Source organism: Mesoplodon mirus, assembly GCF_964341445.2.
Source record: "Mesoplodon mirus genome assembly, chromosome: 1".
NCBI lineage: Eukaryota > Metazoa > Chordata > Mammalia > Artiodactyla > Ziphiidae > Mesoplodon > Mesoplodon mirus.
The window spans coordinates 24,140,039-24,165,374 of record NC_138976.1 but is presented as its reverse complement, the minus strand read 5'-3'; the positions used below and the strand labels follow the sequence as shown (position 1 = coordinate 24,165,374).

General features: G+C 44.6%; 1 protein-coding gene across 1 annotated transcript in view; it reads right to left on the bottom strand.

Annotated features, from left to right (window-relative positions):
- LOC309801562 (stimulated by retinoic acid gene 6 protein-like) overlaps positions 1-23,621 on the bottom strand; it is a 55,008-nt gene extending 31,387 nt beyond the window's left edge. The window contains 4 exon segments of the mRNA XM_082616506.1: positions 1,148-1,278; positions 3,978-4,078; positions 5,839-5,914; positions 23,539-23,621. Coding sequence (XP_082472632.1) covers positions 1,148-1,278; positions 3,978-4,078; positions 5,839-5,914; positions 23,539-23,558 — 328 coding nt within the window. The 5' untranslated portion in view covers positions 23,559-23,621.
- Positions 23,622-25,336: the final 1,715 nt, after the last annotated feature.

The window sequence follows — 25,336 nt, the reverse complement described above, 5'->3', positions numbered from 1 at the left end:
AGACTGACCATGTGCTGTCAAGGACACAGAGCAACTTAACTCTCATACACTGAAGGTGGTAATCTACAATCAAACGGAACCATTGTTTTGGAAAACAGTCTGACAGTTTCTTTAAAAGTATAATCTACTACATGATCTTAATAATCCAGACATTCCATTCAAAGGTGTTTACCCAAGAAAAATGGAAACAAAGACTTATAATGCTTACAGCAGCTTTATTTGTAACAGCCAAAAACTGAAAAACAATCAAATGTCTATCAATAGGTGAATGGATGAACAAACTGTGGTCTCTCCATACGGTGGAACACTATCCAGAAATGAAAAAGGAATGATTTCTGATACATTCTAAACATATATGAATCTTAAAACAACTATGCTGTGTGAAAGAAAACAGACCCCCTCCCCCCCAAAAAACCCCCCGATTGCATTCTGCATGATTCCATTTGCATAAGTACCTGGGGATGGGGGTGGTGACTGGATGGGGTGGGAAGGAGAGAGTACAAAGGGGAAAAAGTTAACTTCTGGGGTTCATTATCATGATTGTGGTGATGATTTCATAGATGCAAACATTTGCCAAAGCTTAACTTGTACAATTCTAAGAGATGTATCATTTTGGTTTTAATTTGCATTAAAAACTCCTAAAAACTAAGGAGATGTTGTAGGCATTTGCTCATATAGGCTTGGAACCCAGGAGAGAGAACCAAGCTGGACAGGAGATGTTTGGGAGTCATTGGATTAGGGATGGTTGAACCTGCAGGGAGAGCACAGGGCACGGGGAACAAAGAGGCCTCAGATCAATGGCCAGAGAGGTAAACACTGTTCCCTAAGGAAGCATCTGAGGGCTTACTGATATCAAGAAGGCAGTCATGGCTATGACTCAGGAGAGGTTTCTAGCGTTGGTGACAGTGAACTTATTTTCTGAGACTTTGTTCTACTATGTCTAAAAAAACCTTTGAATTTAACTGGGAGAAAACCCCCACAGAAAAGCTTGAGACTTTGTGGGCTCTTGGGCAAGTAAGAAGCTAAGAAGAACATTGACAGTTCAACAAAGTTTATCTCCTGATCCCAGAGAACCCCTGCCATGCAGTCTCTAAGAGCAAGAATTTCCACGGTAAAACTCCCAGCAGGTATGAGGCAGCGCACGTACCTTGGGCCCATTGTGGGACTTGCAGGGGCTGGTAGCCTTCTGAGAATAAGAACATGACCTTATTGGCTGTAGCCCCAAAGGCTACTCCATAGGACCATCGGTTACGAAAAGCGCCCACGAAGTCCAGAGGTCTATGAATAAGAGAAACAGTTCGTGAGGCCAGAAGTGGCTCCTTCCCACAGTTCATTTCCAAAGTATCAATCCTACTCTGGGAAGGGACTATTGAGTAGTAAACTGTTTATTTCAACTGACATTTCCTGAGGCCCTCGGTGCCAATTTGGGGGCTAGGCATAGATTCAGGGTACCAAAGTGAGGAAGACAAAATCCTTGCCCTGGAGAAGCTCCAAGTCTGGGGAACATAAGCAAGGACACCAGCAGTCATGACAACAAGCAAAATGGGATGAATTTCATCTATGAGAGACACAAGCAGTATGACTTGAGAAACCAAAACAAAGAGTATGTGCCAGACAGGTTGGGGGAACCTGCCCTGCAGCTACCTGGCCATATGGTCTACGAGAGTCCTCCTTTCCAATATCGCTGGGAAGGTTTGGATATCACTGGCTATGCTAGTTGCATGTGATCACACCTCCTGGCCACAGCTGATTGGACTATGGGTGGTCAGATGGTCACCTGACTTTGGATGGGCCAATCACCGTGCCTGGCCTTGTATTTTGGATTTGTGATTCTGAGGACAGGAGCCAGTCAGCTGTTAAAATTCTGTTCTGGAAAGTCATGCCAAACTGAGTCTTGCCGACGTTTGGGGGAAGCAGAGATCGTTAAGTCCGATGATAAAGTCAGATGGCAGAGAGGAAAATGGTAAAATGGTGCTGAAAGGACCCCAGTGACACAAAGAGGCAAAAATAGAATCCGTCTCCCAGAGACGCCCATCTCAAGAGCTCTAGTTCCCATGAGGCCAACCTTGCCAGTTTCTGTGAGATCTCTGTAACTTTATTAAAAGTTCTTTCTTTTCCTTTTATGCAAACAAGCTTGAGTGGATATCTGTTTCCTCTAACCAAAAGAGCTTTGTCTACATGAGAGAAAGCAATTGCATTTGAGACAAAGAGAAAAGGCTTTCCCCATTGGAGTGCCATTTGAAGCGGGCTTAATGAAAACTGAAGGTGGCAGGAAGGGAAGGGTACTGCAGGTGGGGACTTGGGAGTCAGGATCTGGACCCCACCTTCCTGTTTCATTTGGCTGGCTCGTCTTCATCTTCAAGGCACAGCTCAGGGAGCACCCCTCTCAGAAACCTCCCTGACAACCCAGTCCCAATCAGGCACACCTACTTGCTGCCTTGCTTGGGTCCCCTCAGCGCTAAGTTCATGTCCATGCTTTTCTTATCACTTGTTTAGTGAACTATAAACTCCTCTGGAGTGGGACTTAGCACAGGGCCTTGAAAAGAGTAGCTGCTCACTGCATGTTCGTGGGCACGCACTGTTGAACTGATTTGAATTCTAATCAATCCCACCTGTAGTACTTAAGCGCTATGTGGGACTCAGTCTCCCTATCTTTAAAACAGAGATGACACCCCTGCTCTGCTCATATCACAGAGACACTGTGGATGGCAAATGAAGACCTGCTTCATAAACTGTGGAGTGTCATGCACATGCGAAGGATTATTAATGGGTGAAGATGGTGAGCTAAAACTACTCAGGAAAGCAGGGCTTTTCAGAAGAAAGTGGCCAGAGAGCAAGAAAACTGTGCCATTATTAATTGAATTCAAAGCAGTTTAACATGATCCATAGAGCAGTCTTACTTAAAAAGTCCTACACCAGGCCCTACATGCCAAATATCCAGGGCAAAGTCTGAAGATCTTCTTTATCCACCAGCCTCAGTCTCTCTCTGTGCCTCAGCCAATGTGGCTTAGACCTGGCAGTTTGGGAGGGGCTGACTGCTCTAATGGGTGGTAACCAGAATGTTTGCTACTCTGGGCTGGTATAGGGTATATGGACATTGTTGTTGGATTTCTCTCACCGCAAAGGTCAGATCACCCTTAGACTCCATCCTGACATCCTGGCTTCCTCTCCCTTCTCCAGAGCCCAAGGCTGAGACCTGAGTGTGTTCACGTCCTTGAGTCTTCTCAGGTTATGACACTGGGAGAATCAGAGCCAAAAGCGACCAGACCTGGGTTAAAGCTCTTGTCACTTGGTAGCTCTGTGGCCTTGGGCAAGTGACTCAACTTCTCTGAGCCTGAGCTAGTTCATCCATTACATGAGGATAACAACCTCCACCATGCTGGGGTCCATACTAGTAGCGTAGGCAAAGCAGATGGTTCAGTGCCTGGGCCAGAGTCAGTTTGCAACAAATGTTAATTGCATCATCATCATCATCATTAGTAGTAATTAGAGGGTGACAAGGCAGAGAGATGAACAATTAGAACTCAAGGAAAAATGTGAGAAGGGGAGCAGAGATTCAGAATGGCAGAGTCGGAAAGGCCCTGAAAGCTCCCTGGTCCAGCGGGCTCTCCTGGGGCATGTCTCATGCCTCCATCCCAACAAGGAGGCTTGCTGCCACCAGTGACAGGGAACACCCTTCCCCCTGCTTCTTGGGGTAGCCATGGTGCTGAGTGTGGGAAGGCCTTTCCCATAGTGAGCCTCTTCGAGTTGTTTTAAGCACTTCTGGGCAGCCCTGGGTGCTGAGGGCGCAAGTAGCTTGGAAGCCAATTCTGAACTCTCTGGGCCTTGGGTGGATTGGGGCAGGGAGGGGCAGGGCTGTCCACGGCGGGGTAGAGGTGGGTGGGGAGGTAACTGGTGGTTAGCCTAGTCTTACAAATGGTGTTGATCCCAAACACAGAGTACCCCAAGCTGTAGTGATGGACCTTGGCTCAACTCACATGATCATTCTGAAGCGGTTCCCCAGGAGGTAAGAAGCGTCATCTCTCTGTCTATGGTGCTCTCGTCTTTGGAGAAGGGACAAGACCAAAATGATGAAAAGCTATAGAAAGAGAAGATGAGTTTGTCAGAGGGAACATTCATCCTCAGCCCCTCAGTGCCCTCGCTGAAGGAGAGTGTGTGGGTGAGCAAAGCACTTAGAATGTCTAGGACTCAAACTCCAGACTTGGAGAGCTGGCTGCATGCACCGTTGAGCTTCCAGAATGTTTTGTACTGAGCTTTCCTTTGTGTTGCTCTGAACAGACATGGGTTCAAATATAGTTTCTCTCACATACTGGCTGGGAGGGAGACTTAACTTCTCTGAACCTCAGTGGCCTCATCTGTAAAAAATGGGTAATAACTTTCAGGTTGCAAATCCTTCTTTGCTTTTTATTCCTGTGGATTCAGTCATATTCTCCTATACTTGATGCCCCTTTTCTCCTTTTACTAGAAAATTCCTGAGAATTATCTACACCTGCTGTCTCCATTTCCTCACCTCTCACTTGCTCTTCGACCCCCTAACATGGCTTCTACTCCCATACTCCACAGAAGCAGTTCTGGCCAAAGTCACTAATTACCACCTTGTTGCTCAATCCAAATATAAACATTAAGCCCAAATCTGCTTGACCTCACAGCAGCATTCAGTGTTGACCTCTTCCTCCTCTTAGAAATACTCTCTTCCCTATGCTTCTATCAGCCACACTTTTCTGGTTTTCTTCCAGTAATTCTCAGTCTCCTTTGCTGGATCATTCTTTACCCAACCACCAGATGTGAAGCTCCTCATGGTTCAGTCCAAGGACCACTCATCTTACTCCCCCATCCTCTCTTCCTCGGTGATCCCATCCATGTCCATACTTTCAGTGGCCACCAAATACACAGAAGACTCACAAACTTGAATCTCCAGCCCAGCCATGGTCCAGAATCATATGTTCAACTACATAGTTGGCATTTCTTTTTGATGTGTTGAATGCTTCTCAAGTTCAGTATGTCTTCAGTGGAACTCTTGATTTTCCTCCCTGCCCTGTTCCTTCATCCACACCAAACTTGGATCCCCTCTAATTTTCCTTAACAAGTGAATGGCAGATACCACCATCCTTCCAGCTGTGCAAATTACAAACCCAAGAATCATCCTAACCTCTGCCTCTTCCTCATCTCTCTATCCAACCCATTACCAGGTTCTACTGCTTTTACCCCTTGAACATCTGGAGGTGACCACCATCATCTAGGATGATGTAAAATCACCTCACCTGGACCCCTGCAACCATCTCCTAACTGGTCTTCCTGCCTCTTCTCTTACCTGCCTCCAACCTGATCCCCACTTGCAAACAGAGTGATCATTTCAACACATAAATCTGATCACACCATCCTTGGGCCAGAAACACTCCACTACTTCCCATTGTATTTAGAACAAAGACAAAACTCCTTCTTACACAGCCTGGCCCTTCCCACCTCCCCAGACACCTCCACCTCCAATTCCCCATTCCAGCCACACCAGCCTTCTCAGCTCCTCACACTCTCCATGCTCCCACCCGCCACGGAGCCTTTGCACGTGCTCTCCCCTCTGCCTGAAATGTTCTTCATTACGTCTTCCAACAGACCTCAGCTCCAGCACTGCTTCCTCAGAAAAGCTTTTTTTGACTCCCTTAAAAGTCAGTGCCCCTGACTCTTGGGACCTTCAAAGCCTTCTTCTGCCTGTGTTTTTAGTGCATAATGTAAGAGAGCAAGTCTCTGCCGACCTATTCAGATCCCTTTGGGAGACTGTGTATGGGAGCAGCCCAGCTCCCCCTTCTCTTCCCTCATCCACCCTCCCCTGCCTTCACTTACTGATGGGATGAGGGAGTAATGGAGGAAGAGCTCCATGTCCACCGAGCTGGCACAAGTGCCATTTAGCTGCCTGGTCCTGAAAAACAACCAAAACACACATTCACATCATCAGTCACTGCTGCAGTCATTGACCCTTCAGCCTTGAGCATCACTGTCAGGAATTTGGCTTGTAGCCCACTGAGATCATCTGATCTTTTTAAACTTCCGTTTCTGAGTCAGTGTCACTCACCTGTGATATGGCTTCCCTAAGTGGATTATCTTCTTTCATATCTCCTTCTCCAGCTTAATTATCTATACAGCTGCCCTATTAACTGGATCTAACTCCTTCTTTTCTTGATGACATAGTCATGGACAGATTCAGGTTCCTTGGCACCCAAAGCTTATATTATTTGGATGTCCTTTTCAAATAAAACTACAAAAATATCTTATCTTTTCATATTTTAAGGAAAACATATCACCATGTAAACACTTAACCAAGGTGCCTCCCACCCTCCTAGAGCCTTGGTAGGGTCCTGTGCAAGTGAGGGCCCCTGAGACTTAAGCTTCAGTAACTTCACAGGAAACCAGCCTTTGGACATGGTTTTTCGTAGCCAGAGGTCAAGAAGCATCTGCTCACTCTGATTCACTGCTGGGCTATTGGGGCAGGACAGTGGTCATCTGGACGACAGACTGTGGACTCTGTCCTCTCCAGACCTCAGAGTCTGCAGGACAAGGCTGCTGGGGTCTTGTGTGTGAAACACATGACAGCAGTTTCCTGGCCTCTCTTTGAAAGGGACCTGCTCCCTTCTGGGCTCCCGCCACACTTCGTTATCGCTGCTCTGACTTGCACTGCACCACCTCAGCAAACGCTCACCCTCCAGGTCCTTGCGCACTCTGTGCCTCACCCCTGCAGCATCCATCTGGCCATCCCTCGGGCTTCCTTCCCGGTCAGCTCCCACTTTTCCCAGAAGTCTCAGGGAAGAGCATTCCTCTGGGAATCCAGGAGCATGGCATACTTCCCTGAAAGTTTTTAAAATTCCAGTACTCCACGGTGATGTCTAAACATAGGAATGAGACAACCTAGAAGTGGTGGGGGGAGACGAGGGTGACCCATGCTGTCGGAAATGTGATAGAACTATAAAATTTAGAATTCTGTTTTTAGGAAAGTAAACTGAGCACATACATCAGTCTCCTCGTTCTACAAAAACCCTCAAAATAGAAGAAAAGATTTTTTTTAAAGAAAGAAAAAAAATAGCCATATTTGAAAACAAGAAGGGAATCTATCAGGGACACAGAAACTACTAGAAGATGCTGAATGATGGAGAGCAGTTAGGACTAGATCAAAGAGAAGAAGCATCAGCTGGCACGGCTACAGGCTGTGACCACAGAACAGTGCTCTACACTCATATGCAAGAGGCTGGTGCAGGCGGGGGTTGCCAACATACCACAGAATGATGAGCTGGGGTCTCACACAGACCCAAGAGTCCTCCCACCCTGCTGACCAACCAGAGGCAATGGGGTTAACCTCCCTGGGAGTAGTATACATGGGTCACAGAGAGAAAGGCAGTGCTCCAGATCACAGGTGGCACCTGGGAAGGACTGGGTGCTTTGGATGTAGATCAGCTGCTGAGGTACCCCATCGGGCAGTATATCCTACCTCCATCCTGCTGCACTGAAAACACGCCTTAGTACTAGCTGTGGCAGCAGCTGCCACCCACCCCCAAACAAATATCCCAGTGGAAGCTCCAGCACAAAGACAAGCACCCAACCCAGAAACATCAAGCATGAGGAAAGATTACACCACCAAAGGGAGCCAAAAATTCAAGATAGAGGAGCTTACTCCTAAGGAAATGAAGTTAATACAGAACCTCTCTGAGATAAGGAGTAGAGGAAATTCTCTACAAGAAGAATGAACCTAGGAGGAAGTAGAAGGGTGCAAAAAGCCACAGAAAGTAATTAGCAAAGCTTCCCATTATTCCTGAGCACAGGACTTTAAATATATGCACATATATACATACATTTTTAGAAACACAGACTCAGAAAGACCTTCACTGAAAGAAATATTGGAGGAAATTCTCAAGTAAATCTAGGAGGAAGGGGAAGAATTTAAGAGGAATAACAAACAGAGAAATTAGGGAAATGTATTCTTAAATATCTAGGTAATTATTGTGAAGTAAAATGTTTGAAATGCCAATTTGGAGTTGAAATACCAGATGATACTCCACATGGAAGAAGGGAGAGGTGGGTAGGAACAGGTGTAGATACAAAGGGAAGTGAAATGATGACCAAGTTCTTGTGATGTTTAGAAAGATGATGTAGAAACCTGCTTTCTCTTTCTGGGCTTTATAAGTAAAATATAATTCTAAGTAAGTATGTTAAAAATCCACAGTTAGCTACTAGAAGGATATAAATAGAAAGTAAATCAATGTATTAAGAAGTGTATATATTGGGCTTCCCTGGTGGCGCAGTGGTTGAGAGTCCGCCTGCCAATGCAGGGGACACGGGTTCGTGCCCCGGTCCGCGAAGATCCCACATGCCACGGAGCGGCTGGGCCCGTGAGCCATGGCCGCTGAGCCTGCGCGTCCGGAGCCTGTGCTCCTCAACGGGAGAGGCCACAACAGTGAGAGGTCCGCGTACCGCAAAAAAAAAAAAAAAAAAAAAAAAAAAGAAGTGTATATGAAGGAATGAAAATTCAATCACTCCAGCAAATACAGGAAGAGAAAAAAATGAACTAAAGACTACAATTGAAACACCACAAGAACAAAACTGTCCAAAGAATATTAAGCCACCAACAAAGAAGAAATACAAATATTCAATAAATTTTTAGAATTTCAGCTAGTAATAAAAGGAGAAATGAACATGAAATGCTGTCTTATCTATTAAAGTGGGAATTATTAACAATACCACCCAGCAGGGGTCCCAAAGCCCCGGGCATGGACCGGTGCTGGTCCACCGCCTGTTACAAACCCGGGCCGCACAGCAGGTGAGCAGCGGGTGAGCCAGCAAAGCTTCATCTGCCGCTCCCTATCGCTCTCCATCGCTCGCATTACCGCCTGAACCATCCCCCGCCTCCCCTCCCCCCCGCCTCCTCTCTCCCCCTGCCCCCCCACCCCCACCGCGCCCCCCCGCCCCCCCCCGCCACCACCCCGCTTCCGTGGAAGAACTGTCTTCCATGAAACCGGTCCCTAGTGCCAAAAAAGGTTGGGGACCGCTGCTACCCAGCATTAGTGAAGGTTAAGACAAGTTGGTATTCATTTGCTGGTAATCAGAAGTGTAAGGAGGTATAACCATTCTGAGGATTAACTTTGCAGTATACATCAAGAACCTCTAAATACAGCAATTCCATTTCTAGGAATTCTACTTCTAAAAAATATACATTATGGAAATAATCAGAGAGATGCCTGAATTCAGGTATTAGAATGCTAAGATTCTCACTCTTCCTGCCTCCCTCGCTCCCTCATATGTGTGTATAACATTTTAAATGTAATATATGTTCATCATAAAACATTCAAAATACTTACAAATGTACAAAGTAGTAACTAAAAGCCCTTTCTCCTTCCATAATTATGTGTTTATAACCTGTAGTTTCAAGCAAAAAATGGGATCGGACTAAACTTGATTTCTTCATTTAATCAATAAAGGAAATGGAATTCATTTAATAAAGAAAGGCAATTTCTAATGTTAGGATATACAGACCCACAGAACTCTTTCATCAGGGTGACTCCGCCTACACAGATTCACTGCCGAGCTGGTCTTTTGTTTGGAGGGCAGAGCTGAGAGTTAGTCTGGCAGCAGCTAGAAACAGGTGAGCTTGGGGACAGTAGAGAGTGTAGCTCTCTAAATAAGGGGTCCATAGCTATGCTTTCACTCCAGCAGTGAATAGATGAAGCAGGCACTGGAGTCAATCCAAGTTAGAAGGCCACTGAGAGCCCCTTCTTGGTCTCTGAGACTCATACTGCTTCCTAGTGGGTCCAGGGCTTGAGGGGCAGATCTGTCGAGGGATAAACAGCTTTTGCAGGGCAGCAGCAAAACAGCACCCCCAAATGCAGAAAATCTGATTTCCACTGATGATAGCTTGGAACTGTGTTTATGATACACTGTTAAGTGAAAAATATATATATAAAACAATATGATCCCAACTTGTGAAGAGTGGTCATCTCTGGGTTGTAAGATTTGCATTCATTCTACTTTTTTTTAATGATTTTCTTGAATTTCCCAAGGGTAGTACACAGATGTATTGCTTGATAGCTGCTTAGAACAGTGCTTGACACAAAACAGACAGTAATAAACACATGTCAAATGAATGAATGGCTTGTTTTTGTAATCAGGGAAAAGACTGGACTTTATGCCAAAGCAATAAAACACCATTCTGAAGGGAAGTTGTCCAGGAATCAGCATAAAGTGAAAACATGCAAGATTTGTTCTGTGATAGGGTATAAATTACAAATCTTTCATTATTTAAAAAATATTGGGGCTTCCCTGGTGGCGCAGTGGTTGAGAGTCCGCCTGCCGATGCAGGGGACACGGGTTCGTGCCCCGGTCCAGGAGGATCCCACATGCCGCGGAGCGGCTGGGCCCGTGAGCCATGGCCGCTGAGCCTGCGTGTCCGGAGCCTGTGCTCCGCAACGGGAGAGGCCACAACAGTGAGAGGCCCGCATACTGCAAAAAAAAAAAAATATATATATATATTGAAAATAAAAAGCTATGAGGGTGAAACAAGCAAGGACACACAGCTGGTGCATCTAGAGCAAGGGTCATCTGTGTTCCCAACTCCTTTCTCCAACATCCCATGCTGATTGCCTGATGGCCTTGGTGGGGTGTCTCTGTGCTCCCGCAGTCCTGATTCCTTTGGTCCTAACATTATCACTCTATAGTCACAAGTTAGGGCTTCCCTGGTGGCACAGTGGTTAAGAATCCACCTGCCAATGCAGAGGACATGGGTTTGAGCCCTGGTCAGGGAAGATCCCACATGCCGCGGAGCAACTAAGCCCGTGCGCCACAACTACTGAGCCTGCGCTCCAGAGCCACAACTCCTGAAAACTGGGTGCCTAGAGCCCGTGCTCCGCAACAAGAGAAGCCACCGCAGTGAAGAGTAGCCCCCGCTCACGGCAACCAGAGAAAGCCTGTGCACAGCAACGAAGACCCAACTCAGCCAAAAATAAATAAATAAAATAAATAAATTATAGTCATAAGTTAAACATATGATAATAGCTTTTATTGATTAATGTCACTTTATTGTGTGTCACTATGTCCTAGGAATCCTGCTATTTTATATTACCTTATTTAATCTTTACAAGAATCTTGTGAGGTAGATTGTATTACCTCCTTTTCATAATGAGGAACCGAAGCCAGGAGAGGTTACCTAACTTGCCCAGGAGGAGGTGAGGCTGGGAGCCAGGCACCCCTGCATGTCACCATCCTCCCAGCCCCTGCTGCTGGCTCACGTGGCCCCTTGGAGCTCCTAGCATTCGCTGACCTTCCAGGCTATATGGCTGACTCATCTCTGATCTCAAGTCCAGCCCAGCACCTGGCACAGATAGGATAAGGGCATGTCTTAAATTCCTTGGGAACTTCCCTCAGGAAGCTGAGGCCCAGAGAGGGCCAGTGAGCAGAAAACATCACGAAGCCCAGGACTACTTCAGGTCCAGCTCAAGGGGCTCAGTGAGTGGGACCCTGACCTGGTTCCCACTTCTGAGTGCAGAGAAGGGTTGGGAAGGAGGGAGAAGTGTGTGCAGTGTGTGTGTGTGTGTGTGTGTGTGTGTGTGTGCGCACACGTGCCCATCCATGTGATGCTTCCAGCAATGCAGTAGCCTGTGTGCTGAGGTGTCTGACTCTGGGCCAGCCCTGGCCTGCCTTTGTGAATCCCATCAATCCTCTAACACACAGCCTCCCCACAGTCCTGCCTTGGGGTCGGAGGTAGATGTAATAGTGTGCTCAGACTGGCTTGTACTAGCTTGGGACTGTCACATTATCAGGAATTTTACAAGCCGGTTGTTAAACACCACCATTGGTAAAAATTAAATTATATAAATGTATAATTAAATAAGTCATTTAAAAGGAAGGTAGTAAAGCCTCAAAACCCATCACTTCCCAATTATTTTGCTATGTTTTGTTATGATTTATTCTCTAGAGGTTATTTACATCTGTTATATCTGTACCATGAAAACTCTATGTTATGGTCTGTGCCACTACCGTGCCTCTCTTCACATCTCCATGACAGCAACATCATGTTGTGAGCTTGAAATTAGCCATGCTGGGAGAATTTATACCAGGGAAATGGGTGAACACTACAAATCAGGCTTTGATTTACTGTTCTGCAGACTGTCTAGAAAGTGGCAGAGAAAATGTTAACAAGGCAGATTAAATTTAAATATATGTTTGTAGCCATTACATTGTGAATAGCAAAAGAAAAAAAAAAGAGGAAATATTCTTCTAGAATTTAAAACTCTTATCCCATTCATCCAAAAAATAGTTTCTGGCAACTAACACTGACAAATGAGTGACGTTCTGACTTATACCTTGACTCCATTGTTTCACATTTGTGTTACTCATTAATGTCAATAAAAATATCAACCAACATACATGTTGAAAATATCCTCGTGGGTCAATGGCAGGTTGGCTACAGACACAAGAATTTGGCAAAAATCAATGAAAGCATTCTTTGAGATTTAACTGGCTCTGTGCAATCTGCAAGAAAGATCATTGTATATTTTATTATTTGTAAATTTTGTGTGATAATCTATTCTAACAGTACAGTTTATATTAAACTTATGTACCTATATGCATACTTTTTTCAGGGAGCCAGTTACTACACATTTCCTGGCATACCACTGGGCAGATGGGACACTGGTTCTGGGAGTGGTCAGGAATAATGAGGATGGCTGAGTTTGGAGACCTATGTCAACATAAACTATGCTTTAGGAGAAAGACAAGTTTAGTAGAGAGAACACAGGAGGGGGCCAGTGCCCCACCCTACCCTCTTCTCCCAAAGCTCTGCAAAATGAAGGGGTTGGACCAGATCAGTGTTTTTAAGTTTTTTGACTACAAGTCAAATATACATTATAGCCATGACCCAGTTCGGATACATGTGTGCAAAACAAATTTTCATAAAACAATACCATTAATATGATCTCTGGTAACTTTAATTCAATTCTATTCTATTAATTTTATTATTTTCCATCCCATTTTGTAAAATGCTGGCCGTAAACACAAAATTAATTTTACAACCCGCTAATGGGTGTCAACCAGCTGTTTGGAAAAAAAAGACTTGACTATGAGGTGACTGCTAGGGTAGGGGCTGTGCACTCCTGAGGGCCTCTGACTCCTGACACCTTCAGCAAGTACTGGTCTTTGCGCTGCAGGGTTCCCAAATACCAGGCCTTGTTCTGATGGATAGACAGCAGGTAAGGTCATCTGGAAACTTTAGCTCAGGCCCTATCACTTGTGTGGAACTGTTGCACCAGCCTCTTTGCTCATCCCCCTGAGGCCGGAGTCACCTGGAAAGGACATTCCACCCTCCCCCAGACTTAGCCCGCGGTGCTCTCTGGTGCTTATCACTTCTGCTTCCTGCTACAGGTGCATTTTTCATGCTTAATCTCTCACTTTCAGACTGGGCTTTTCATAAGCAAGAAACATGCTTCATTCCACTTTGAACTCCTACCATCCCCCATCCCACCCCACCCCCAGCTTCTGACTAGGGACAAGGTACATAACAAATCCAAGCAAGTGCTGAATGAATGAATGAAGAGGGGAGAAGGAAGGGGAGGAAGGTGGGTGGGAGAGAGGGAAACATCTGTGTACTCTGCGTGCTGGGCAAGCACACGGCTGAGCTGCACCCTGTCCACACCTGTGATGTGAGACACTCCGGTCCACCCTTGGCCACGGACTCACAGACTCCTGCCTGGTCACTCAAAGGCTCTGGAACCCAAGGCCATGGGTGGTTTGAATGCCCCCAGGACCTGCCTCCAGCCCCCCCCCCACATGGGCAGCCACGAAGCCTCATCTGGGCACCTCCCGTGGTGGGAATCCTCCAAGTCGCCCCTTCCATCTCACCAAGTAAGGGGGGCCAGAGGGAAAAGTGCCGGACCTGGGAGTGAGCCCCACTCCACCAATCATTAGCTGTGTGCCCATAGAGGGGCCCTGCCCCTCTCTGGGCCTTACTCTTCTCATCCTGAAAATGGATCTAATACTCCCTTACAGGCTGCCATGAGGATTAGATATAATGAGAGTCCAGTGCTCAGTCAGTATTGATCTTTCCCATCCACTCCCTGCTTTTGGACCAAAGAAAAAGATTTTCTTTCATTGGGTTGAAAGGGGACTCTCACGGGCTGTTTCTACCTCCTCAGGTGCCAGACCCCATCCGCTCCTCTGTCCCTGGAGCATCTGGGGTCAGCCGTCTCCAGACTGAGCGCCTCCCCAGCCCCAATCCAGTGCATGTCATGGGCAGCTGGCCTGGCATCCCTGGCCTCCTGCTAGGTGAGGGGGTGTCCGGGACTCCCCTGCCCTGGGCCCCTGACCACACAGCGGACTGAAGTCCTTCACCTGGTTAACCAGTAGCCAGAGCGCTGCACATACCTGGCCCTGTGACCAGTGTCCTGCTCCACACTGCAGGCAGGGGGGCCCAGAGCACCCTTGCCCAGATTGGCCCCGCTGTCCTCCAGAGCCACCAGCTTCCTCTGAGGCTCTCACATAAAGGTGGCTGGCCAGGAAAAACCATTTCGAGGCTACCCAGCTCTGCTGCTAAGTGCTGTGGCTCCTTAGGCTCAGGGGGGCCCGTGGTCTCAGTTTGGTCACTTGTAAATTGAGAAGGTTGGACTGCTTGGGACTCAGCCCACAGTCACAGCAGCCAGCCCACTGTGTGGAAAAGTCTTTTCATGCGCCTGTTTCCCCCACTGGATGGGGAGATACTAGGGGGCAGGGACCTTCCTCATTCTTCTCACGTGCACAGCTCCTGGCCCAACATGTGGCAACAACAGGTGCCCACTAACGTTTCCTAAATGGATGGATGGAAAGCTAATCTTTCTCAAGGGCCTACTGTGCACCAAGCTATACCTTAAGGGTTATGCTTTTATTAACTAATTTCAGCTTCACAACAGGCCTGTGAGAGGTACTATCATCACCCCATTTCACAGATGAGAAAACTGAGGCACAAGAAGATGAGGAAACTCATCCAAGCTCACCCAGCCAGTGAGCAGTGGAGCCAGGACTTGAACCCTGGCAACGTGGATGACCACAGAAGTAATTGCCAGCTGTCACCCTCCATGACTCTTCAATGAATTTTTCTGTTCCTACGGCCAGGGCAGTGTGAGTTCTTTCAGCATAAAGACATGAGAATTGCGGGGGCTTGTGACGATTTGAGAGTGGATGTGTGTGCAGGTCATTGGTGTACGCACAGCTTTAAGAATGGTGTGGGGGAAAGCAAACTCCCTCTCAAGATGAAATCCATGAGGAAATGACTGGCTGTCTGAGGAGGGGGAGTGGGCAGGGGTGTCCAGGGGACTGCCCACGTGTTGACAATTGTTGGAGCTGGGTGATGGGAATAGGGGGTTCCTGATATTATTCTCTCTTCTCTTGTATAAATATGTACACATCCATAATAAAAAGTTTAAATTTTTAAATTAAAGTCCACGACTATCACAAAACCCACATAGGCTACCATCTTGCTGATGGTCCCTTCTGTTTTCTTCCCAGCTCCTCCATCCCCCTCAGGCTTGCCTCTGACAGCCTTCCCAGAAAGTTCCATGTGTCTTTCTGTGCTTCTCTCTCTTATTGCCTATTGGTTTGTCCCTGTTTGTCACTTTCAGTGACTCTCTGAGAATCAGGGGAAGTTCCATAATGAAACACACATTGATACCCTTTTTGATTCCATTTTTTCCCCAGGGCCTCTATCTTCTCTGTGTGTCCAAATCTGTTTTCTGCTTCTTTGCCTCGACTACTCCCATCCATTTGGACCTTGCTTTACAGGTAGGAATTCTTGGCTCTGGTTGGTAACCTCCACCAGACAGTGTGTATAGGTGGGTTTTCATGCCCATGTGGGTCCTCAGATCTGCCCAGAGGAAAAGCCCGGGATTTGGAGTCAGAGACCTTGCGACCTGGGGTGAATCATTTCTCCTCCTGAAGCCTTGGTTGCTTCATCTGTAGAATGGGTGTGATCTACCTCCTTAGATCATTAGAGAATGGGTATGAATGGTGCTTTGTTAACTGGGAAGCACCATGCTTGCTGGTTCTCAGGCCTGCTTCCACCTTCCCTACAGCTCCCTCCCACAGACGCTATTCCACGAGCTGGGAGTGGAGGATTCCAAGCAGCAGCCCGGCTCCCAGCAGACCCTGGGGTCCCTCCTGGGGGAGGGGGGGCAGACACTGGCGTTACGGAGAGACACAGGAGCCACAGTACCAAAGAGCTGGACACCCTGGCTGGGTGCCTTGGCTCCACTACCACCTGGTTAACTGACTCAGAGAGACAGAATCAGCTCAGTCAAGTTGGGAACAGAGCTCTCCCCCAGGCAGAGGGGCTGCGAGATCTTCCCCTGTTCTGAGCAGGGCACTGCGGGAAATAACAGTGCTTTACAGTTTATAAAGCACTCTCATCCTCAAGGTCTCACTGGATCCTCAGAGAGCACAGGTCAGAGGGAGCCTGTCACTTGTCCACAGTGGGACTCAAATACAGGTGCTATTTTTTTTTTTTTTTTTTTTGCACCGCTTGGCATGTGGGATCTCAGTTCCCGGACCAGGGGTCCAACCTGCACCCCCTGCATTGGAAGGGTGGAGTCTTAACCACTGGACTGCCAGGGAAGTCCCCATGGGTGCTAATTTTAAGATGAGATATTGATTGACCTTTTGTGTCTGGCCTGTCTTTATTCCATCTTCTCCCAGGGCCTCTCTGTTTTCTCTTCTGTGTGTCCAGATCTCTGTTTATTTTCCTTTGCCTTGACCTTGCCCATTCATTTTGAGCTTACTGTACTGAGAGGAATGGTCTGCACCTGGTAGGTACCCTCCTTTCGGAGGGAGTGTATGGGAGTGTTTTCACGCCTATCTGACAACTTCAGACAGAGTTACCATGCAAAAAATTGGTGATTGAAGAAGACAAAAGCCCATTTTCTGCTACCTACCACTCTTAACTGTCCAATAAAGCAACATTCATTTTCATTTCTTTTCACTTAATAAAATAACAATAATAATAGCTATCGTTCATCACATGCTGGACATTGGGCTATGTATGGTCTTTACAGTTATTATCTCAGTCTTTTTACAACCTATGCAGCATGGACTATTATTCCAACTTCAAGGATAAAGCTTTAGAGAGGTGAAGTAAACGCAGATCTTCTCAATTACAAAGCCCTTTTACCTCTACTTTCAGAAGATCCTACCAAACTAAGAGAGGAGCTGGAAAGATCAGTGACCATTCACAGCCCCACTCACAGAGACCTAGATTGGCTGTTAAGGGGTATTCTTGCCACGCATGATTATACCGTAGTTAGCAGACAAGCCAGGCGGGCCCCTGGGAAAAAAAACCCTCACAGAGGAATCAGACAGCCAGAACCTCTCCCAGGCCCTCCTACAAATGACTCGGAAATGGTTCAATAGAGGCTGATATTCAGAGGCTGATAGAGCAATTGTAGAGGCTTTCCCCTGCTAAGGTGAACTGGTCCAAGGTTGAATATGTACTCAGAAATAAGGCCTTTGTTTAAAACACCTTAGACAGACTTTTTCAGTCTATTAAACCCTGAAGCTCTCTAATGTAGAAATCTTTTGATCTCCATCTTAGTAGGAAATCACCCTTATACAAAGCAGCAAGTTTAGTTGGATGGGTGGGTCAGTCTCTTGATATTCAGGTTACAACCCAATTCTCTGAAATAGAAAACAATTGTCTTTGTCTTGCAAATCTCTACAAAACCAGAAATGTGGCTCTAGAAACAATTCAAAGTCCACCTAGCCTTATCAATCCCCAAATCTCCCCTTTTCATTTAAAATGCTTGTAGATATTGGGATTTCAGAAACAGAGTTGTACTGCACTTAAGAAAAAGAAGGACAATTTTAAATAGTAATTACTCTAGACCTCTAATAATAGGCAAATATACCCCAAAACTCCTTGGAGAAAACTTGAGTACTTTCTCTGTGCCTTCTTGATGTAGATTTTCTACATTCATATTCTCTGGGACCTAAGTAGCATTCTTTGAAAAGCAAACTTTAGGGAGAAGTTTCTCATCAGAAGCAGAAGAGAAGGAACTATGTGGAAATCAAACTAATGAAAAATCTTAAATGTCCTCCCACAAATGTTAGTAAAAAGCTTTAGCCATCTGAGCAGGTGACAACTGCCAAAACAAAGTTTGAATCCAACTGTTCTTTTATAAGCTAGTGAGTTTTGTATTATTGTATGTGTCTCATGGCTAAAATTTTAGAACAATAGTTATAAGGTCTTGTTTGCATCTGTCTGTATGTTTATGTATGTTTATACATGTATGTTGTAGAGATGTGATATCTCTCTACCTCCAGATGGTACTGTCGAAATTAATGTATAAAGAGCTCTATTTATGTGGGTTGAAGGACACGTGTTTGTAAGGATTGGGTATTCTAAAACTCTCATAAATACATAGATAACGTTATCTCTGTTGCAAAACTGGTCAGCAAGGAAAATAGCTTGGGATGATGGCTGACTATGTCTAATGTCTCATTAGGTTTTTGTGAATAGTCTAAACATAATTGTTGGGAAGAAGTGATGTAGATAGATGTAAGTGGGATAAGAGTTTTCAGGTGAACTTTTCAGCAATAAACATGTGTATGGTATTCTAATTAAAAATAGCTACCAAAATCTTTTTGGTAACTTGAAACCTTAAAGTTTTGCTAAGCTAAATAACGGAATCTCATTGAATACCTAGATCATTTCCAAATAAGATGAAACAGTGAAACATTAATTACTGAACACAGGTTTACTGACTCTTATCTTATTACAGAGAAACTAAAGATATTTGGGTTTATTAGTAAATGTATTTTGTGCCACATTGAAAGATTGTACTATGAAAAAGTGTATGCTTCAAAATTATGAAATGTATTCATAAATTTGCCAGTCTACGGAATTCTGGTGTAACAGTTCACAATTGCTCACTTCTTAGTTTTCACTAGAAGTTAAGGTTGCTACGGGTTAAGAATTCTAATTAATATATGTAATTAAAGCTACCAGAAATAATATGGGAAACAACTCTGTATGCAAGAAAAGTAAGATATATTTTTACCTAAGAAAAGATATGATGTATGGAGATGCATTTCTGTTGAAGGAAATGAAAGTGATTTTGTCCTAAAGTAAAGCTGGTTATTTCAGAATGGGAAGGTAGAAAATAAAGGATAAACTAAATGTATATAGAAAGTTGAAGGGGGAGAGAAAGAGAATTTTACGTTGTGTAATCAAGCTGGCTAAAATTGAATTGTTATTATAAGGGTATTTAAAATAAGCCTTAATATCAATAGTGTACTTATATAAAACTGGAACTTGATTTTCTTTCATCTGTTAAAAGGACAAAGTTCTATTGGACTATTGGTCTTCTCCTCATAAGAAGTTGTGAAAGGTTTTTCTTTACCTCTTAAGTAATCTGCCTAGAAAGCAAAGATTTGGTGTTTTATCAAAATAATTTCCTGTGCTTCATGTTGTCTTAATCAGGTCTTTGATTGTTTAAGAGAACTGAATCATCTCAATATTAAAAGAGATAAGTTTTGCTCACAACTGTGTAACAATCTCTGTTTGCCTTTAAAATCCTTTATTGTCACTTTGGTTAAATAGACAACTATGTATTGTTTCATAGTGTGATTCTTATTTAGTCAGTGTCCAAACTTCTTGATATTTTTGACAAACTTCGCCAAATCAAACCCTAACTAAAGTCTTTTTGACATGGAAGTAATTTGGGGATTTTCCAGAGGGCCCCTGGAACATCTCAAAAGATTTTTTTCTCCTTAAAAACAGAGAGATAGAGGCTTATTGGCATGTTAAATTACATGGGAAGCATTGTCAAATAATACGTAATACTAAGCCTTCTTTATGTTGTATTTGTATAGGTATATAAGCATTCCAGAAATTGTATGAAATTCCTAAAATTCTGATATGTCTGGTATAATGTTAATCAGTCATAATTCTAGTAATTACCTTAATAATAACTAGAACGTTGTCTGTTACAGAGATAACCAAATTTCTTTGTCAATCGCATTGTAATGAACTCTAATCAGACCTTTAACCATGGCCATTTTTAAGTCTTTGTCATTTACAGAAGTTACTGTTTTACTCTGATGCTTTTGCAGAAGTGTTTGCAAGTGTGCTTCATCTTCAAGGAGATTCATGCAAAGGACTCTGGCAAGCACAGATTTCTGATAACTTTAAGATCATAAAACTGAACTGAGTAAGAATCTCCAGAACTGATGAAAAAACTGGATTCAAGCAGAACAAGAATTAATAACAGACTGAACGAACTGATGATGATGATTATAATTTTTATGACTTTTTGTCTGAACATTGTTGGTTCTTTAATGTTTTGTTTTTCCAGATTAAGTTAATATTAAGGAAACTTTTTCTCTTAAGCTACCTATGACTTAGAGCAATTTGATAATGTGTACCTTTGTGAATAAAAATGAAACAATTACTTTTTCTCCCTACCTGATCCCTCCAGAATTTGGAAGCTTAGTGAATGTTCTTTGTGACAAAATATTTATTTGCATAAGTTAATAAGAATCTATTCTTCTTGTAACAGGACACAACTGGAAACATTTGTTATATTATCAAAGCTTTGGTTGGAATGTCAGATTTGAGAAGATTCATAGAATCAGGTATGTCAAGACAGTTTTAAATAATTAAGGCTGAGTTTATAGAGTCAATAAATCCCCTTGGAAAAACAGCCTGGTACCTTGCTCTCAGGGTTCCTGACAGTCTTACCAGGTTAGTAAGGAAAGTCCCTTCCTGGCAGGTACAGGATACTTGGGGACCTCAAGAAGAGAGGAATCAACCCAAATCTATAAGCATTAAGGCAAAGTCTGATGGAAAGTCTTTGGCTTGGCTTCCTGACCTCTAGATGCTTTTAGAAGTTCAATCTGGGGCTTCCCTGGTGGCGCAGTGGTTGAGAGTCCGCCTGCTGATGCAGGGGACACGGGTTTGTGCCCCGGTCCGGGAAGATTCCACATGCCGCGGAGCAGCTAGGCCCGTGAGCCATGGCCACTGGGCCTGCGCATCCGGAGCCTGTTTTCCACAACAGGAGAGGCCACAACAGTGAGAGGCCTGCGTACCACACACACACAAAAAAAGTTCAATCTGAAATTCCTATGAAAAGCCAGCAAAGAATATTTAAAAGACCCTACATGGTCAATTGCTACTCTTGCTGTGCTTGCACAAATAATCGGGACAAGTTTATTGAAACTAGACCTATTTTGTGAACAAATTAGCCTTCATCTGGCTATCTTTGATAGAAATAAGGGTGATTTTAGAAAAATTATGTTTCAGTAGAAACTATAATACACACTTGTAGATAAGATTCTAGTTCTGTTAATTGTCTCTGAGGTTTTGTTTTCTACCCGTAAACTGGACTGGATCCTGAATTCTAGTTTCCTCAAATATCTGGCTACAAATCTGCAAACTAATGTTTCCAATTTTCTCCCACCTTTTTGACTTGGAATCACTAAAAACAAAAGCTGCCCTTTTCCCTGAAACCCTGCAAACTGAATGTGAATGGCTTGATATAAACTTCAGAGAAATCACCATAACAGCTCATATTTAGACATCGTTTGTGCCTGTTGCTTTGTGGGCCACTCAGAAAGTGTAACTGAACACCTGATGACATCATCAGAGACACTCAAACTGCAAAAGATGTTTCAACCCTAACATATAGAAAATCTTCTTGACTGGCTGCCTCCTGGGCTCAGAAAGTGGTTTAGAGTCTTCTCCAACCATTAAGCTTTGGTTTTCTTCTGTTTCCACAGAAATGCCTCTTAATAAATACCTGACCACTGGCACTATCTAGGCCTAACTCTGGGAGCACACCTGCAAGACCACCTCCTGAAATGAGACACAACTGTTTTAACTAAGCTGACCTATTCTCACTACTTAGATAGGTTCAATGAGATATGGAGCAATTTGTCAACTCAGCTTCTGGACTGTGAAACTTGTTTGAAGTTTCAAAGGTGGGATAAAGGGGGGCAGAATTTGTCACCCCAAGATATGCCTCTTCAGCATAAGGATTATTTTAAGATGGTTATGTTTAAGAAACTGCAGACATAGGGGAAGCTCTAAAAATGGAGCTTTTGTAAGAGACATTTACATGTATGGGGAAAATCTCTTGTTTGTAAGCGTGTCTTCCTCACTGTACCAGGAATGGTAGATAAGGTAGACAAGGTAAGATGACCTTATCACTAGAAACTCTTATCAATGTAGAAAACAATTATTTAAATCTGCATAATGACCTTACCCTTGTTTACTGTGCTTTTCCTGATAACCTCCTATAACTAACTCCTCAACCCCAACATTTTCTTTTGTCTTTAGCTGAAGATGATATTTAGGGTGACAGCTTCAGCCATTTGGGGGAGTTACTCTATTTTCCTGGGTATCTCCCATGTATACAGGAGGCATACATGTTATTAAATTTGTTTGTTTTTCTCCTGTTAATCTTTTTATTACCGGGGTGTCTCAGTCAAGAACCTAGAAGGGTAGAGGGAAAATTATTTTTCCATCCCCACAATAACATCCCTTGACAATCTAAACAGAGAACACTATGACACCAGAAAGTGATGGCTCTAATTTTTGTTCTATTTTTGAGCAGCCTTTTTAGTTCTGGGATCATTTAAAATGAAGTGTTTAAGTTTATATGTTTGAGTGAGAACGCTTCTAGATGAGACTGTACAGCTCTCAAAGTCCTTTCACACTCTTTTCTCAGATGATCTTCACAAAGCTGTGGGTTAGGTAGGACAGGGGTTATTACACCTGATTAATAGCTGAGGAAACCAAGGCTTTAAGATCTGCTAGAAACTACAGAGCCAGGACTCAAGCCCAGGTCCGCTAACACTGTATCTGCGCTCTTCCTTCTCCACTCTGTGGCTCTAAACTGAAGACGAACAGAAATCTATTCACCGACCCATCGTTCCTTCCTCTGTGCCAGCTGCCTACAGATTAGGTAAACCCGGTTCCATGAATCATCATAGCAAAGAAGACAGTTGCCAGGTTTCGCAAAAAACTTAAAATAGAACTACCATGTGACCCAGCAATTCCACTCCTGGGTATATATCAGAAAATAACAAAAACACTAATTTGAAAAGATACATGCACCCTAATATTCATAGCAGCACTATTCATAATAGCTAAGATACAGAAGCAACCTAAGTGCCCATCAACAGATGAATGGATAAAGAAGATGTGGAACATATGTACAACAGAATACTATGCAGCCATAAAAAGAACGAAATTTTGCCATTTGCAACAACATGGATGGATTTGGAGGGTATTCACTTAAAAATTGTGAATCATTGTACACCTGTAACTAATACTGTACCTCAACTATACATCAATTAAAATTTTTTTAATTAAAAAAAAGGGGGAACTCCCTGATGGTACAGTGGTTAGGACTCGGTACTCTCACTGGCAGGGGTCCAGGTTCAATCCCTGGTCAGGGCATGGCCAAAAAAAAAAGAAGAAGAATACAGTTGCCAGGAACATACAGTTGTCCAGCATGACTTGTCTCAAGCCTGACCCTGATAACTCACCTTGCATTTGAGGAAAGCATCTTGGTAGAAAAGCACTGCCTGCAGCTCTGGTGAGCAATCTGCTTCTCTGGATTGTTCTTTGGGCTTCTCTTACCTCTTGGCGATGACTGCTTCTGATATTCTGACGTTCTGCCCAGTTCCCTTCACAGAACCCAAAAATAAAACCTCAGTGAAAGGCAAACATCCAGTCAAATATTTACCAGAGAAATGACAGCAAGTGGGTGGCCTCCTTCCTTGCTTGGGAACACTACTGGCTATTCTTCTGCTCTACCGCCCTCCCCATGCTTTCTCATGCAGAAGCAGGAACTGTCCTCCCAGTTCCTCTCTCCAAGACTGTTGCTGTCTCTTTTAGCCCTCACTAGCTCTGGGCACTGGCTCCTTGAGCTACTGGAGCTTTGCCCAGGAGTTGAGGCCTCTTCGGCTAGCTGCAAGAATTACTACAGGCAATAAAGTAGGACTCTGCCTCAAGGCAATAAACTAGGAAACTAGCACCACTGGCTTCCAGATTCTCCTTGGAAACAAGACAATTTGCTGGGAGAAGTGGCTGGAGACAAGTTCAAAACTGAACCCCTCCCATGTGGCAGAACCGGGGCTAGCTGTCCACGAGGAATTCCTGCTCCCCTGCCATAAAGGGAAGCTGTTGCTGGCAAGGACCTGCCCAGCCAGGGGGCATACTCCCCAGCCCACCCAGGAATCTAGGAATAAACATGGGATCAAGGCTACCAATGGGATGTGAGCAGAAGTGATGTGTCTTACTTCTGGGCTAAGACAGTTAAGAAGCAAACGTGTTTTTTCTACCCTCTCCTTCCCGCACCTGCTGGTTTAGGACTCAAAGGCCCTAAAGGAATGGGATGGGAAGGAGCCCGAGTCCCTGAATCACCATGTAGAGGAAGCTGTCCTCTACACCAACTGTCCATAAGCAAGAAATAAAGGTCTATTGTGATAAGCCAGTGAAGCGCCAGCTTATTTGTTACAGCAGCTAGTGTTGCCCTAGCTAACATAGCCCAGAACGTGGCGGACTTGTAAGCATCATATGGTCCAAGTTCTTGATTTTAAGGATAAGAAGACAGAGGCTTAAGGAAGGGAAGTACACTTAGAGGACTAGCCTTAGAAAGCCTGCCATGCCCACAGAGCTGTGCCAAGGGTGTGAGCATCCATACTGGTGCCATGCAATTCTGTGCCCCAGAGCACTGCTCATTGGACCAAAGCTGAGTGCCTGACCTAAGGGCAGCCAGTCATAAACCATATCAATCTGCCATCTGTGACGGACATTCTGTCCAACAGGTCCTCTCCTTCAGGAGTCTGACCTTGAGACACAGAACCAGAACTAAACACTCATCAGTGGGACCGAGAACCAAATAACACCCAGAGAGATGCAGGAAGCTAAGGAATGGTCAAGTCCTGATCAGGGCAGAGCATGACTCTTGCTGCTGAGAAGTGTGTTAAGATTTCCCAGTTACTAGAATGGCCCATGGATTCTAAATGGGCACCCTGTTCCCAAATGATCATCCAGAGCCAAATGGGAACTCGACCCCAGGTGTTCTTGTCTGTTGATTCACCGCATCCATCAGCTGCCAGGCCAGTTAATGGCAACATCACACTCTTATCACCCATGAGTTGTCTGTGGCTCCTCCCCTTCTCTCACCTCATTCGTTCTGCCTCCTAGTGGCTCTTATCCATCCCATGGATGTCAGAGGGCTCATTCCTCTTTTCCCTTCTGCCAGCCTGGAGTTGGTGTTCAGAATGGTGGAGCCACAACATGGAAAGAGCCTGGGTCCCTGAATCAACATTTGAGGAG